This window comes from Ambystoma mexicanum, chromosome 14 (assembly GCF_040938575.1).
Source record: "Ambystoma mexicanum isolate Mex_15411 chromosome 14, UKY_AmexF1_1, whole genome shotgun sequence".
NCBI classification, from domain to species: Eukaryota; Metazoa; Chordata; class Amphibia; order Caudata; family Ambystomatidae; genus Ambystoma; species Ambystoma mexicanum.
The window spans coordinates 667,705,462-667,720,721 of record NC_090940.1 but is presented as its reverse complement, the minus strand read 5'-3'; the positions used below and the strand labels follow the sequence as shown (position 1 = coordinate 667,720,721).

General features: G+C 50.0%; 1 protein-coding gene across 8 annotated transcripts in view; it reads right to left on the bottom strand.

Annotated features, from left to right (window-relative positions):
• SYNE2 (spectrin repeat containing nuclear envelope protein 2) overlaps positions 1–15,260 on the bottom strand; it is a 1,840,150-nt gene that overhangs the window by 1,191,341 nt on the left and 633,549 nt on the right. For all 8 annotated transcript variants that reach the window (XM_069638223.1, XM_069638224.1, XM_069638227.1 and 5 more), the window contains one exon: positions 722–916. In XM_069638223.1, coding sequence (XP_069494324.1) covers positions 722–916 — 195 coding nt within the window. The remainder of the gene's footprint in view (positions 1–721; positions 917–15,260) is intronic.

Here is a 15,260-nt window from a genome sequence, read left to right as displayed (position 1 = left end):
AAAGCCGCCGCAGTCAGAATAACAACCTTGTTGTATTTATGATTGCTGTGGTTTTCCAACCACGGCAATCACAAATACAACAACGTTGTATTTGTAATTGCTGCGCCTCTGGCTTTTGCCTTCATTTTACGCTTTCTGTGCTTCTCTGGGCTTGGGGAGCACCGCAAACGTAAAATGAAAGTGAAGGCAGCCTCTTCAGCTCTGCTCTGGCTGCAGTAAGCAAAAGCTCCCAGTAGGGGGCTTTTGCTGCTTGTTTAGTGCGTCAGGGCAGAGCTTAACATGAGCTGAGGAGGCTGCCTGAAATGGCAAAATGGATGCTCCCATGTAAACGCTTTGAGCCTCGTTTGCTCAAAAGTGTTTAAATAGGAACTTTCATTCAGAATATGTTTAAAGTATGTTTTAGACTATTGGCCATCTTTTTGGCCAATAATATTTTCTGAGCGCACTATTCCTTTAAGCGTGTTATAAATAACCTATCAATCAATCAAATTACAGAAAGAGGCCCAATTGAAACATATGGAAAGTATAGCTTATGTTTACATGTTCTCATGTCATAAATCGCATATTTACACACAAATAGCAAATGCATAACCCGGGTGCAGTTCACATTTGAAAGCCTTGAGTTATCCTGACTCAGAAGAAACAGACAAAGCACAGCTGTCTATTGCCGGGATCACAGGAGCAGGTTATTGACTCGCGATACCGTGTGGGCTCCACATACCTCCAATGTATTAAACATGTCCTTGCTCTCCGAGACTGGTAACGCATTCAAGGATGACGCCATGGTCTGAAGCTGCGCACTGGTCATGCCAATGTGTTTCTGGGACATTGTTCTCTCCGTGTTCACTTCGTGAGCAGTACTTGCCGGTTGGCTTCTTATCATATCCATTTTGGTGAGGAGTGATGTCTTAACAACCTGGGGGTTGAAAACATTTGTGAACCAATATTAGCGCATGTCACTGAGTTTATCTCACAAAAGAAGCGCATTCAGTGTACTTTTATGCAAAGTGTTGGGGCACATTCCTCCTCATCCACCGACGCACCCTGACCACCCTCACAGCCAAAACACAACCGGCACACTTCTAGGAAGACACAAGCCACATCAAATGGCATCAACATCCCGGCTCCACACTGTGCCAATATCATGAACTTCTGTCTCACACAGTGCATTCCCCTCCAGACTCTAAAAAGGACAACTCTCCCCCTCCTCAAGAAACCATCCCTCGACCCCATGTGCCAAGGATACTACTGTCCTATCACACAATTCTTCCGTACCTCGCCACAATCATGTAACGCTTTGTCAAGAGACAGCTTCAACAGTGCATCCTCACAAAAGACCCCCTCAGCTCCTTCCAATCAGCTGTTAGCACCGGGCCACAGCACAGACAGCACAGAGACAGCAACACTTCCCATCATCAATAACCTCTATAACAGTGATGACAAAGGACATACAACCCTACTTGCACTCCTCGGTCTCTATGCAGCCTTCGACACCACCGACCCCACCATTCTCCTAAACATCCTGTTGCATAGGATTAAACACCTAGGCGCTATTCTCAACTGGTTCACCTCCTTCCTCACTGACAGAACAGAGCGTGTCTCATGTCCCCTTATCAATCCAACCCCACCCCAGTCGGGTAAGGGGTCCCACAAGGATCCTTCCTATCCCCCTTCCTCTGGAACCCCTCAGGCACACATTTAGCCTCCACAATGTGCACTCTAACCGATAACCAAACAACACGTACATATACTATATACCTGCAAATCTCCACCTCTCAACCCCACACCCTCAGAAGCTCTCTCCACCATCACCACCTGGATGGCTACCCACTTCCTCAAACTCAACCCTTCCAAAATGCAATACCACATCATCTTCCCCCCTCTGCCACCCCGGCACAAGCCTGGCATCAACCCCTGGATCAAACAACTAAGCAACTCACCAAAGACAAACCACACATCTCCCCCTGCAGAACTGTCAACTCCCTGAGTTTCACCATTGTCCTCTACCTTTCCTTCACACTCCACATAGCTGTCATCACCTAAACTTTAAATGTAAAACAGCACCTCCTCCACAAGATAAGACACATCCACCAACCTGACGACTTGCACGCCTCAGTCCATGCACTAGTTCTGCCAAAGCTGGACTATGGAAATACTATTCTTACTGGACCCCCTCAACAGCACCCTTACGTCCCTGCAAGCCATACAAAATGCACCAACAAAACTCATCCTACACCTGACCAAACACTCACAGATCACCCTTTCTGCGTTCAGCTCACTCCCCACATCTCAGAGAAATGCTTGCAAAGGACTCTGTATTCTATAAAAAGCCATCCACCTCAAAACCTCATTCTACCTTCACAACAAATTGAAAAACATCACCCACACGAACACCAGGCAAGCCAACCAAAGTCTTTAATGCATTGCACACTGCAAGGTAACGTGCACACAGAAACAAGCCTTCATCCAATAGGCACCCACAGCCTGGGACCCCTTACCACTCCACAACCGCACTGCCCCCTCCACCCTCCATCCCCACAACATACTTCTTTCCCCACACTTAATCCAGCCCCGTCCCCGCCTCTACCACCTCATGTCAATCGTAATCTTCCTATCCTGTCCTGAAAAAGTGTGTAATTTATGTTTCATCTTCCTTAATTCAAATTTTCAAATTAAATACAAATGAATAAGTAAATAAATAATTTTATGAAGACCCACGGGAAAGTTTAATGCATGCTTCTCCTGAATAACACATCCAGTGGCAGCAAGATCTTCAAACAATTGTATTAATTCCAAACTGTGAAGAACTTGTGTCCTGCGTCCAGTAGAGTCTGTCTTTTGTTTCTTTGATCCAGGCCCATAGATAACCATATGGTTCAGAATGCTGGCAGTACTAATCAGGACCTGCCACCAAGCTACGAGGCACCCCGAATACCCACCAAGCCAAGATCATGAGCTGTGGCTTTGATATGTGGAGGTGGAGTCCAGAGCCTCAAACCAACTACCAGAAAAAGAGGACAGAAAGGAATTCTGAATGAGGTAGAGAGGGTCAAACCCCAAAGCTGTGAGTGGTGAGGCAACAGTGAACTTGCAACCGCCTCCGTAAGGAAGGTGAGCAAATGGTGCTGAGCCAGGAGGAATAAAGACGTGAGGCCAAGGGATAAAGATGGGCAGAGTGACTGGTGGAACTAGGCAGAAAGAAATTGGCAGGGACCATCTCCAATTCCAGAATTCGAGCAACGCTGCGTGTGGAAATTGAGTTTTCTATCCTAAAGCAGCTGAGAGAGTTCATGATGAAAGCAACACAGCCTTTGGGGGAATTGATCCTCATAACCCAAACCAATGCAAGAAAGATTGTGATTGAAGATACACTCAGTATTGCCCAAATGACTCTCCGGCCGGTTGCAAACTGAGAAAGGGTGTGGCTAAAGGAAGTGACATATGAGGGGGAAGAAGAGTTGCCTAGTCCATAGCAAAATGGCTCTCATCCATGCGCTTAAATCAGTCTATGTCTCTCCTCCCTCACCCCTTGAGATGCCCTAGTCTACCAAAGAAAAGTCTCGCGAAAAGGGTGGACAAATACATGTTCAAAACCTTAGCTTATTAAGTCATTAGGATTCTGTCCATCTGTAAGGAAGGCAGGGCATCAAAGTAAGACAGACACAAGTGACCACAGTTCAAGGGTGTTTATTGAACTTCATAAGGGGTGCGAAAAACACCCATCTAAACCTAAATCTACAGATAAATCAAATCAAAATGCCTGTAAACTTAATAACCTTCCTTCTGTAACCAGCCAAATGCTTATATGTAACAGCGCCACGATGCCCACGGGCTGAGTGTGCGCTTTAAAAATACGAATAAATAAATAAATAGATGGGAGCAAGCTACGACCATCAAATAATAATAACGAAGTCCTAGTGGAGTCTCGTCAAAACAAAAGGGCTTATACTAAAATATCATATTGCCAATCCTTATGGCTAAATTATAAATAGTGTGGGATAATGTTCGTGAAAAAGAAAGAAGTGTGCACAAAAATGATGAGTCAGGATGTTCAGGCCGTGGGCCTTCCTTCCCCACATTTTCAGCATGGTACAAGGCGGTTCACTCGAGCATAGCACACTCTTGGGCTTTTTCGGCATGAGGACATAGTGCTTCAGAGGGCCTGATGAATCAAACAAACAAAAAGTTCCCTTCCAAATAATCACATAGGGCGATTCACTCTTCACCCTGGATCCCCCTCAGCCGGGCTCAGATCCCTTTTCTTCCACAGTTCCTTCTCGGATGAATCACGGTTCACTCCATATCCCCCTCAGTCGGGCTCAAATCCCCTTTTCACAATTAGTCTCCCTCAGCCGGGCTCAGACCAATTTCAGTTTGTATATCTTTTCTCAGATGACTCACGGTTCACCCCAGATCTCCCTCAGTCGGGCTCAGATCTCTTTTACAACATTAGTCTCCCTCAGCCAGGCTTGGCCCAATTACAATTTGTATATCTCTTCTTGGGTGACTCACGGTTCACTCCAGATCCCCCTCAGTCGGGCTCAGATCCCCCTCAGTCGGGCTCAGATCCCCCTCAGTCGGGCTCAGATCCCCTTTTCACAATTAGTCTCCCTCAGACGGGATCGAACCAATTACAGTTCGTATAAGTTATCAAAGCCTTTCCAATGTGCACAGGGTTTGGCTTGACCCGTTGCCACGCCACTTCGATGTTACAGTTCACAATTTTACCCTCTCAGTTGGATACCTAACAGAGACCTTCGAGTGAGCACACGCATGGTTCCGGACCACTCTGTACACGGTATCTTGGGTTGCCTCCCAAAGTTCAATCACAAAGTTCAACTTTTACTTCTTCAGTTCCAATTATACTTGCGTCGCTCATCGCGAATGCTTCACACACGATTCTCTTTATGCAGTATTGCTGCTTGCAACCATGGTTCTTACATAGACTGTTCTGCTATCAGTATCTCCGACTCACCGGCTGTGCTGACTTTACTGGCGCTGCTTTGTTGTGGGAGCGAAGGACAGTATCACGGCGGCAATCCGGGCACCTTCGACACACAATGCACCTGGGGAAGTGTGTGGAAGTCAGGTGTGTGTAATTATCAGTAATTGCCTGCCTCTGCCTGACCCTTGTGTTGGGACAAATCAGGTGAACAGCTCTGCTGTTAGTCCGTTGTTGCTCACGGGGAACTGTCCGTGAAACAATGTTTGTGTCCAGAAAAGAGGGGGTTGAGTTACTAGGTATCCTACCTGGTAGGATGGGGAAAATTTGCTAAAGGGGAGGGGATACTGTGTCTCACCCTCCAGTGTCCCACTTCCACTCCCCGACGACCCCTCATCCAGGTGATCCTCCCGCACTGGTCCACCCCGAGGAGCTGGATCCAAAAGCGATGGCTGTGTCCTGGCCCCCTGGATGACAGATGCCTGAATACTAGCCAGGGAGACACCTTTAGGTTTCTCACACTATTCCACTCTGGTCATTTCTCCAGCCTATTCAGCATCTATCAGCTTCTTCTGGTAACCCTTTCCTTGCCCTTGCGTGGACCAGACTTGTCACAGGCCTTTACACAGCCTTTGTCATTTCAGAAGTCTCATCTCTCCCCCCTGGAGCGGGGTTCTCTTCAGAGTGACCTGCTGGGACTCAGACAGATCAAGCTTTCAGGGGTTCTCTTCAGAGTGACCTGCTGGGACTCAGACAGATCAAGCTTTCAGGGGTTCTCTTCAGAGTGACCTGCTGGGACTCAGACAGATCAAGCTTTCAGGGGTTCTCTTCAGAGTGACCTGCTGGGACTCAGACAGATCAAGCTTTCAGGTCTCTCAAATGATACTTCTGCAGCTTGGGCTCGTTCCCGGACCTTGGATTTCAGGACTCACAAGTGGTCCTTCCTGGGCCCTGGGTTTCCAGGATTCTTGGGGCTTTCAATCTCAGACCCAGGTACTCCCCCTCCAGTCTCTACTCTCCAGCTCTCTCCTCTCTGCACTGTGTCTCCTAATCTTATCTTTCTCTCGCCCTCCAGCGGTCTCTATGCTGCAGCTCACTCCTGATATTTCTCCCCTCTACACTCTGTCTCCTGGTCTCGTCAGCTGCTCTCCCTTCTCCTTTATCCACTCTCCAGCCCCTCCTGATCTTACCATCCTTCCTCCAGATCACACTTATCCCCACACCTCCTCTACCCCCCTGCCTCTCGCGTGGAAAACCTTGCAAAAGGATCAACAGGGCAACGTCTACCAGTCAGCTGAGAGTATAGTACAATGGAAGTAGGTTTTACCCATGAGCCAAGGGAGAAGAAGAGGTGGCCGCACCAGTAGAGATCCCGGCCCAGGTTCGATGACCCGAGACCCGGGAATGGGCAGTTGGAGAGGAATACGAAATGAACAATGAAGAAGAGGCGACGGTTAGGGAGGCTTGCGGGGTAACTGCACACAAAGCCCCAAGACTTTGGAGAAGAAGACCATAGACAGGATCGTGGTCAAGAACCCCCAGGATGGTGACCCGCCGGAGTTGGATATGGTCGAGAAGGTCCCAGAGGTGAAAGCACAGAGGTCGGTCGTGGCATCAGGTTTTGGATTTGGTTGAGGTTCCTGATGAAGGTTCTGCAACCAGAGATCTGAAGAGGACAACACCAATGATGTTGAATGACTGCCTCCAGGATACTCACAAAGGACTGGTCACAACACTGAGCAAATACAACAGGGACCCTTTAAAGCCGATCACAGGGGACTCCAGTGAGGACAAAGTGCGCAGCACAGGCAGCAGGAACAGTCTCACAAAGGGGAGCAACTGCAGCAGTGAGGGTGAGGATGTGCCGGCAGTGAGGGTGAGGATGTGCCAGCAGTGAGGGTGAGGATGTGCCAGCAGTGAAGGTGAGGATGTGCCAGCACTGAGGGTGAGGATGTGCCAGCAGTGAGGGTGAGGATGTGCCAGCAGTGAGGGTGAGGATGTGCCGGTAGTGAGGGTGAGGATGTGCCAGCAGTGAGGGTGGGGATGTGCCAAGAAGCGTTGGCAGAGCCGCGATTCGCCACTCAGGTTCCAGCCAGGCAGCAGGGACCCCCGACTCAGTTCCAGGGAATACCACAGGGGAGCCCCAGCAGATGCCAGTAGGAAGGGGGGCTCAGCAAGGACAGGCAGGGGAAGACGAGGAAGAGCGTGAGTCAAGATTCCGCAGCACAGAGAGGCCTGAGTACAGCAGCACCAGGACCCGCTCCAGAATCTTCCATGGGTAACTTCAGCAACCAAATCTCTCAGATGACCCTGCTCTCTCCAGGCATACACACAGGGGCAGAGGGTTAACCCTGTTTACAAAACCACAGGAATGCACCTTTAAATGTTTAACTTTTGCAGGTACACACAGGCGCACACACACACACACGCGTCTGGATTGTGATGTCTAGCAGACTCGCATCCAATTAGCACTCGTTTTTATTCAGAGCTCCACAAATAGCCTCCGCAGGCAGAACGGTCGCTTCGGCTCTGCCCGGAGGCCCAGACAGATAAAGCAAAGACACAAACAAAATGGGGTCTTTAAACATGCTTGTCTAGTCACTTTGCCAGCATATGGGGCAAGTGGCTGCAAATAGAGTAAGCATCCATGCTGCATAGGGGTGCAGCCAAAAGAGCACTGCACAGCTGCCACCAGCCTGCTCCCCATGCATGCGGCAGACGGGTGCAGCCAGAGGTGAATTGCACAGCTGCCACCAGCCTGCTCCCCATGCATGCTGCAGAGGGGTGCAACCACAAGTGAGTTGCACATCTGTCACCAGCCTGCTCCCCATGCATGCTGCAGAGGGGTGCAACCACAAGTGAGTTGCACATCTGTCACCAGCCTGCTCCCCATGCATGCTGCAGAGGGGTGCAGCCAGAGGTGAACTGCAGAGCTGCCACCACCCTGCTCCCCATGCATGCTGCAGATGGGTGCAGCCAGAGGTGAACTGCAGAGCTGCCACCAGCCTGCTCCCCATGCATGCTGCAGAGGGGTGCAGCCAAAGGTGAACTGCAGTGCTGCCACCAGCCTGCTACCCATGCATGCTGCAGATGGGTGCAACCCGAGGTGAACTGCACCACTGCCACCAGCCTGCTCCCCATGCATGCTGCAGAGGGGCAAAGCCAAAAGTGAGCTGCACATCTGCCACCAGCCTGCTCCCCATGCATGCTGCAGAGGGGTGCAGCCAGAGGTGAACTGCACAGCTGCCACCAGCCTGCTCCCCATGCATGCTGCAGAGGGGTGCAGCCAGAGATGAACTGCACAGCTGCCACCAGCCTGCTCACCATGAATGCTGCAGAGGGGTGCAGCCAAATGAGCACTGCACAGCTGCCACCAGTCTGCTCCCCATGCATGCTGCAGAGGGGTGCAGCCAGAGGTGAGCTGCACCGCTGCCACCAGCCTGCTCCCCATGCATGCTGCAGAGGGGTGCAGCCACAAGTGAGCTGCACAGCTGCCACCAGCTGGCTCCCCATGCATGCTGCAGAGGGGTGCAGCCACAAGTGAGCTGCACAACTGCCACCAGCCTGCTCCCCATGCATGCTGCAGAGGGGTGCAGCCAGAGGTGAACTGCACTGCTGCCACCAGCCCGCTCCCCATGCATCCTGCAGAGGGGTGCAGCCAAAAGAGCACTGCACAGCTGCCACCAGCCTGCTCCCCATGCATGCTGCAGAGGGGTGCAGCCAGAGGTGAAGTGCACAGCTGCCACCATGCTGCTCCCCATGCATGCTGCAGATGGGCACAGCCAAAAGTGAGCTGCACATCTGCCACCAGCCTGCTCCCCATGCATGCTGCAGAAGGGTGCAGCCAGAGGTGAACTGCACCACTGCCACCAGCCTGCTCCCCAAGCATGCTGCAGAGGGGTGCAGCAAAAGGTGAACTGCAGAGTTGCCACCAGCCTGCTCCCCATGCATGCTGTAGAGGGGTGCAGCCAGAGGTGAACTGCACCGTTGCCACCAGCCTGCTCCCCATGCATGCTGCAGAGGGGTGCAGCCACAAGTGAGTTGCACATCTGTCACCAGCCTGTTCCCCATGCATGCTGCGGAGGGGTGCATGCAAAAGAGCACTGCACAGCTGCCACCAGCCTGCTCATGCTGCAGATGGGTGCAGCCAGAGGTGAACTGCACCACTGCCACCAGCCTGCTCCCAATGCATGCTGCAGAGGGGCACAGCCAAAAGTGAGCTGCACATCTGCCACCAGCCTGCTCCCCATGCATGCTGCAGAGGGGTGCAGCAAGAGTTGAACTGCACCGCTGCCACCAGCCTGCTCCCCATGCATGCTGCAGAGGGGTGCAGCCACACGTGAGCTGCACAGCTGCCACCAGCTGGCTCCCCATGCATGCTGCAGAGGGGTGCAGCCAGAGGTGAAATGCACCGCTGCCACCAGCCTGCTCCCCAGCACACCCTCTGGCTGAGAGATGTCACCCAGGGGCAAAGCTAGGCTCTTAAGAGCAGCCTTGCGCTGGTGCTCGCCCCACTGAGCTGCCCTGGTGTGACTAATTACACACAAACCGCCAGGCTATGCAATCTGTGACTGGCGGTAACAAATCTCTGCAGCACACCTAAGCTGGTCACCATGGCAACGTGGTTTACTTTGTGGAGCAGTATAACATTATTCTAAAATCATCTCCTGCAGGGAGATTCGGAATATACTTGTGTGCTTTGTTTGGTTTGTAAATTGTTTTGTAAATGTAATTTACTGCAGTGTGGCGAGGGTCAAAGGTCATGAGATGTGGATTCTGTGGCTAGGGGTTATGGAAAGGTCATGAGATGTGGATTCCGTGGCTAGGGGTTATGGAAAGGTCATGAGATGTAGATTCTGTGGCTAGGGGTTATGGAAAGGTCATGAGATGTGGATTCCTTGGCTAGGGGTTATGGAAAGGTCATGAGATGTGGATTCCGTGGCTAGGGTTATGGAAAGGTCATGAGATGTGGATTCCGTGGCTAGGGGTTATGGAAAGGTCATGAGATGTGGATTCTGTGGCTAGGGGTTATGGAAAGGTCATGCAATGTGGATTCCGTGGCTAGGGGTTATGGAAAGGTCATGAGATGTGGATTCTGTGGCTAGGGGTTATGGAAAGGTCATGAGATGTGGATTCCGTGGCTAGAGGTTATGGAAAGGTCATGAGATGTGGATTTCGTGGCTAGGGTTATGGAAAGGTCATGAGATGTGGATTCCGTGGCTAGGGAAATGGAAAGGTCATGAGATGTGGATTCGTGGCTAGGGGTTATGGAATGGTCATGAGATGTGGATTATGTGGCTAGGGGTTATGGAAAGGTCATGAGATGTGGATTTCGTGGCTAGGGTTATGGAAAGGTCATGAGATGTGGATTCCATGGCTAGGGGTTATGGAATGGTCATGAGATGTGGATTCTGAGGCTAGGGGTTATGGAAAGTTCATGAGATGTGGATTTCGTGGCTAGGGTTATGGAAAGGTCATGAGATATGGATTCCGTGGCTAGGGGTTACGGAAAGGTCATGAGATGTGGATTCCATGGCTAGGGGTTACGGAAAGGTCATGAGATGTGGATTCCGTGGCTAGGGGTTATGGAAAGGTCATGAGATGTGGATTCTGTGGCTAGGGGTTATGGAAAGGTCATGAGATGTGGATTCTGTGGCTAGGGGTTATGGAAAGGTCATGAGATGTGGATTCCGTGGCTAGGGGAATGGAAAGGTCATGAGATGTGGAGTCCGTGGCTAGGGGAATGGAAATGTCATGAGATGTGGATTCTGTGGCTAGGGGTTATGGAAAGGTCATGAGATGTGGATTCCATGGCTAGGGGTTATGGAAAGGTCATGCGATGTGGATTCCGTGGCTAGGGGTTTTGGAAAGGTCATGAGATGTGGATTCCGTGGCTAGGGTTATGGAAAGGTCATGAGATGTGGATTCCGTGGCTAGGGGTTATGGAAAGGTCATGAGATGTGGATTCTGTGGCTAGGGGTTATGGAAAGGTCATGCAATGTGGATTCCGTGGCTAGGGGTTATGGAAAGGTCATGAGATGTGGATTCTGTGGCTAGGGGTTATGGAAAGGTCATGAGATGTGGATTCCGTGGCTAGAGGTTATGGAAAGGTCATGAGATGTGGATTTCGTGGCTAGGGTTATGAAAAGGTCATGAGATGTGGATTCCGTGGCTAGGGAAATGGAAAGGTCATGAGATGTGGATTCGTGGCTAGGGGTTATGGAATGGTCATGAGATGTGGATTATGTGGCTAGGGGTTATGGAAAGGTCATGAGATGTGGATTTCGTGGCTAGGGTTATGGAAAGGTCATGAGATGTGGATTCCATGGCTAGGGGTTATGGAATGGTCATGAGATGTGGATTCTGAGGCTAGGGGTTATGGAAAGGTCATGAGATGTGGATTTCGTGGCTAGGGTTATGGAAAGGTCATGAGATATGGATTCCGTGGCTAGGGGTTACGGAAAGGTCATGAGATGTGGATTCCATGGCTAGGGGTTATGGAAAGGTCATGAGATGTGGATTCTGTGGCTAGGGGTTATGGAAAGGTCATGAGATGTGGATTCTGTGGCTAGGGGTTATGGAAAGGTCATGAGATGTGGATTCCGTGGCTAGGGGAATGGAAAGGTCATGAGATGTGGAGTCCGTGGCTAGGGGAATGGAAATGTCATGAGATGTGGATTCTGTGGCTAGGGGTTATGGAAAGGTCATGAGATGTGGATTCCATGGCTAGGGGTTATGGAAAGGTCATGCGATGTGGATTCCGTGGCTAGGGGTTATGGAAAGGTCATGAGATGTAGATTCTGTGGCTAGGGGTTATGGAAAGGTCATGAGATGTGGATTCCGTGGCTAGGGGTTATGGAAAGGTCATGCGATGTGGATTCCGTGGCTAGGGTTATGGAAAGGTCATGAGATGTGGATTTTATGGCTAGGGGTTATGGAAAGGTCATGAGATGTGGATTCTGTGGCTAGGGGTTATGGAAAGGTCATGCGATGTGGATTCCGTGGCTAGGGGTTATGGAAAGGTCATGAGATGTGGATTCTGTGGCTAGGGGTTATGGAAAGGTCATGAGATGTGGATTCCGTGGCTAGGGGTTATGGAAAGGTCATGAGATGTGGATTTCGTGGCTAGGGGAATGGAAAGGTCATGAGATGTGGATTCCGTGGCTAGGGGAATGGAAAGGTCATGAGATGTGGATTCCGTGGCTAGGGGTTATGGAAAGGTCATGAGATGTGGATTCTGTGGCTAGGGGTTATGGAAAGGTCATGAGATGTGGATTTCGTGGCTAGGGTTATGGAAAGGTCATGAGATGTGGATTCCGTGGCTAGGGGAATGGAAAGGTCATGAGATGTGGATTCTGTGGCTAGTGCTTATGGAAAGGTCATGAGATGTGGATTCCGTGGCTAGGGGAATGGAAAGGTCATGAGATGTGGATTCCGTGGCTAGGGGTTATGGAAAGGTCATGAGATGTGGATTCGGTGGCTAGGGGTTATGGAAAGGTCATGAGATGTGGATTCTGTGGCTAGGGATTATGGAAAGGTCATGAGATGTGGATTCCGTGGCTAGGGGAATGGAAAGGTCATGAGATGTGGATTCTGTGGCTAGGGGAATGGAAAGGTCATGAGATGTGGATTCTGTGGCTAGGGGTTATGGAAAGGTCATGAGATGTGGATTCCGTGGCTAGGGGTTATGAAAAGGTCATGAGATGTGGATTCCGTGGCTAGGGGTTATGGAAAGGTCATGAGATGTGGATTCTGTGGCTAGGGGTTATGGAAAGGTCATGAGATGTGGATTCCGTGCCTAGGGGAATGGAAAGGTCATGAGATGTGGATTTCGTTGCTAGGGTTATGGAAAGGTCATGAGATGTGGATTCCGTGGCTAGGGGTTATGGAAAGGTCATGAGATGTGGATTATGTGGCTAGTGCTTATGGAAAGGTCATGAGATGTGGATTCTGTGGCTAGGGTTAATGGAAAGGTCATGAGATGTGGATTCTGTGGCTAGTGCTTATGGAAAGGTCATGAGATGTGGATTTCGTAGCTAGGGTTATGGAAAGGTCATGAGATGTGGATTCTGTGGCTAGGGGAATGGAAAGGTCATGAGATGTGGATTCTGTGGCTAGGGGAATGGAAAGGTCATGAGATGTGGATTTCGTGGCTAGTGTTATGGAAAGGTCATGAGATGTGGATTCCGTGGCTAGGGGTTATGGAAAGGTCATGAGATGTGGATTATGTGGCTAGTGCTTATGGAAAGGTCATGAGATGTGGATTCTGTGGCTAGGGGTTATGGAAAGATCATGAGATGTGGATTCTGTGGCTAGTGCTTATGGAAAGGTCATGAGATGTGGATTCTGTGGCTAGTGCTTATTGAAAGGTCATGAGATGTGGATTTCGTGGCTAGGGTTATGGAAAGCCGGTCAAGTGGCACAGCGAGTAGAGCACTCGCTTTGACATCGGTGCAGAGCCTGCTAACGCAGGTTCGAATCCTGGCAGGGCCAAACTCAGCCTTTCATCCTTCCGAGGTCGATAAATGAGCACCACACACCGTGGGTAATAATAAGCAGCGCTCAGATACCTGAGGGTTCGTAGCACTATATAAATGCCAAATTATTATTATTATTATTATTATTATTAATAAAGGTCATGAGATGTGGATTTCGTGGCTAGGGTTATGGAAAGGTCATGAGATATGGATTCTGTGGTTAGGGTAATGGAAAGGTCATGAGATGTGGATTCTGTGGCTAGTGCTTATGGAAAGGTCATCAGATGTGGATTCTGTGGCTAGTGCTTATGGAAAGGTCATGAGATGTGGATTTCGTGGCTAGGGTTATGGAAAGGTCATGAGATGTGGATTCCGTGGCTAGGGGTTATGGAAAGGTCATGAGATGTGGATTCTGCAGGTAGGCGTTATGGAAAGGTCATGAGATGTGGATTCTGTGGCTAGGGGTTATGGAAAGGTCATGAGATGTGGATTCTGTGGCTAGTGCTTATGGAAAGGTCATGAGATGTGGATTCCGTGGCTAGGAGAATGGAAAGGTCATGAGATGTGGATTTCGTGGCTAGGGTTATGGAAAGGTCATGAGATGTGGATTCCGTGGCTAGAAGTTATGGAAAGGTCATGAGATGTGGATTCTGCAGGTAGGTGTTATGGAAAGGTCATGAGATGTGGATTCTGTGGCTAGGGGTTATGGAAAGGTCATGAGATGGGGATTCTGTGGCTAGTGCTTATGGAAAGGTCATGAGATGTGGATTCCGTGGCTAGGGGAATGGAAAGGTCATGGGATGTGGATTTCGTGGCTAGGGTTATGGAAAGGTCATGAGATGTGGATTCCGTGGCTAGTGCTTATGGAAAGGTCATGAGATGTGGATTCCGTGGCTAGTGCTTATGGAAAGGTCATGAGATGTGGATTCCGTGGCTAGTGCTTATGGAAAGGTCATGAGATGTGGATTCCGTGGCTAGGGTTATGGAAAGGTCATGAGATGTGGATTCCGTGGCTAGTGCTTATGAAAGGTCATGAGATGTGGATTCCGTGGCTAGGGGTTATGGAAAGGTCATGAGATGTGGATTCCGTGGCTAGGGGTTATGGAAAGGTCATGAGATGTGGATTCTGTGGCTAGGGGTTATGGGAAGGTGTAACCTACCTCCAGCTATTGCCTCCACCAGCCCTGACTCTGCTGCTGTGGCAGAGCATCTTACACAAAGGTCAATGTGTGCAACAGGGCTCTGCTATCTTCTCAGTTCAGGTGGAATAAACAGTCTGCTGCCAGCATAAACAAGCACCGGCAATGCCAACAGTTTGGGCTTCTGTGTAGGCATGGGAACGGCGCTTGCCAGGCACAACCGTAGCAGTATTAACTAGCCATTGATAGCAGCAGGTGCAACATGGTATAAGTACCTGGGCATCTAATAGCAGTGCCTGGCAAATGCCAAATACTTATAGACAAGCAAAAACTGCTGGCTTTGCCAATGCTTGTTTTTAACAGGACTTCAGTGACGGACACGCTTTGTGCTCATAAATTGAGTGGCTGAAGGAAGACCTGGTTACGACATTTGTATTCCACGGGTAGCGCCTTTAGAGATCCAATTAAGTCATTAACTCTAAGAAGGCTGCTTTCAGAAAACACTGGCAAGCACTTTGAGTGCAAAGTTTGATGGTAAGGCTTGACTAAAGCAAGCTCAAAGAGTACCCCGGAGGAGGTGTTTTGGGCGGGAGGGGAAGGAACTGGGTGGGAATGGCCATAGGGATGAATTAGCAGGGCCATGAACAGTCAATGGGTGGGCAAATAGCCAAACAACACCTACAGGCTGTGTGTTCCTCCTCA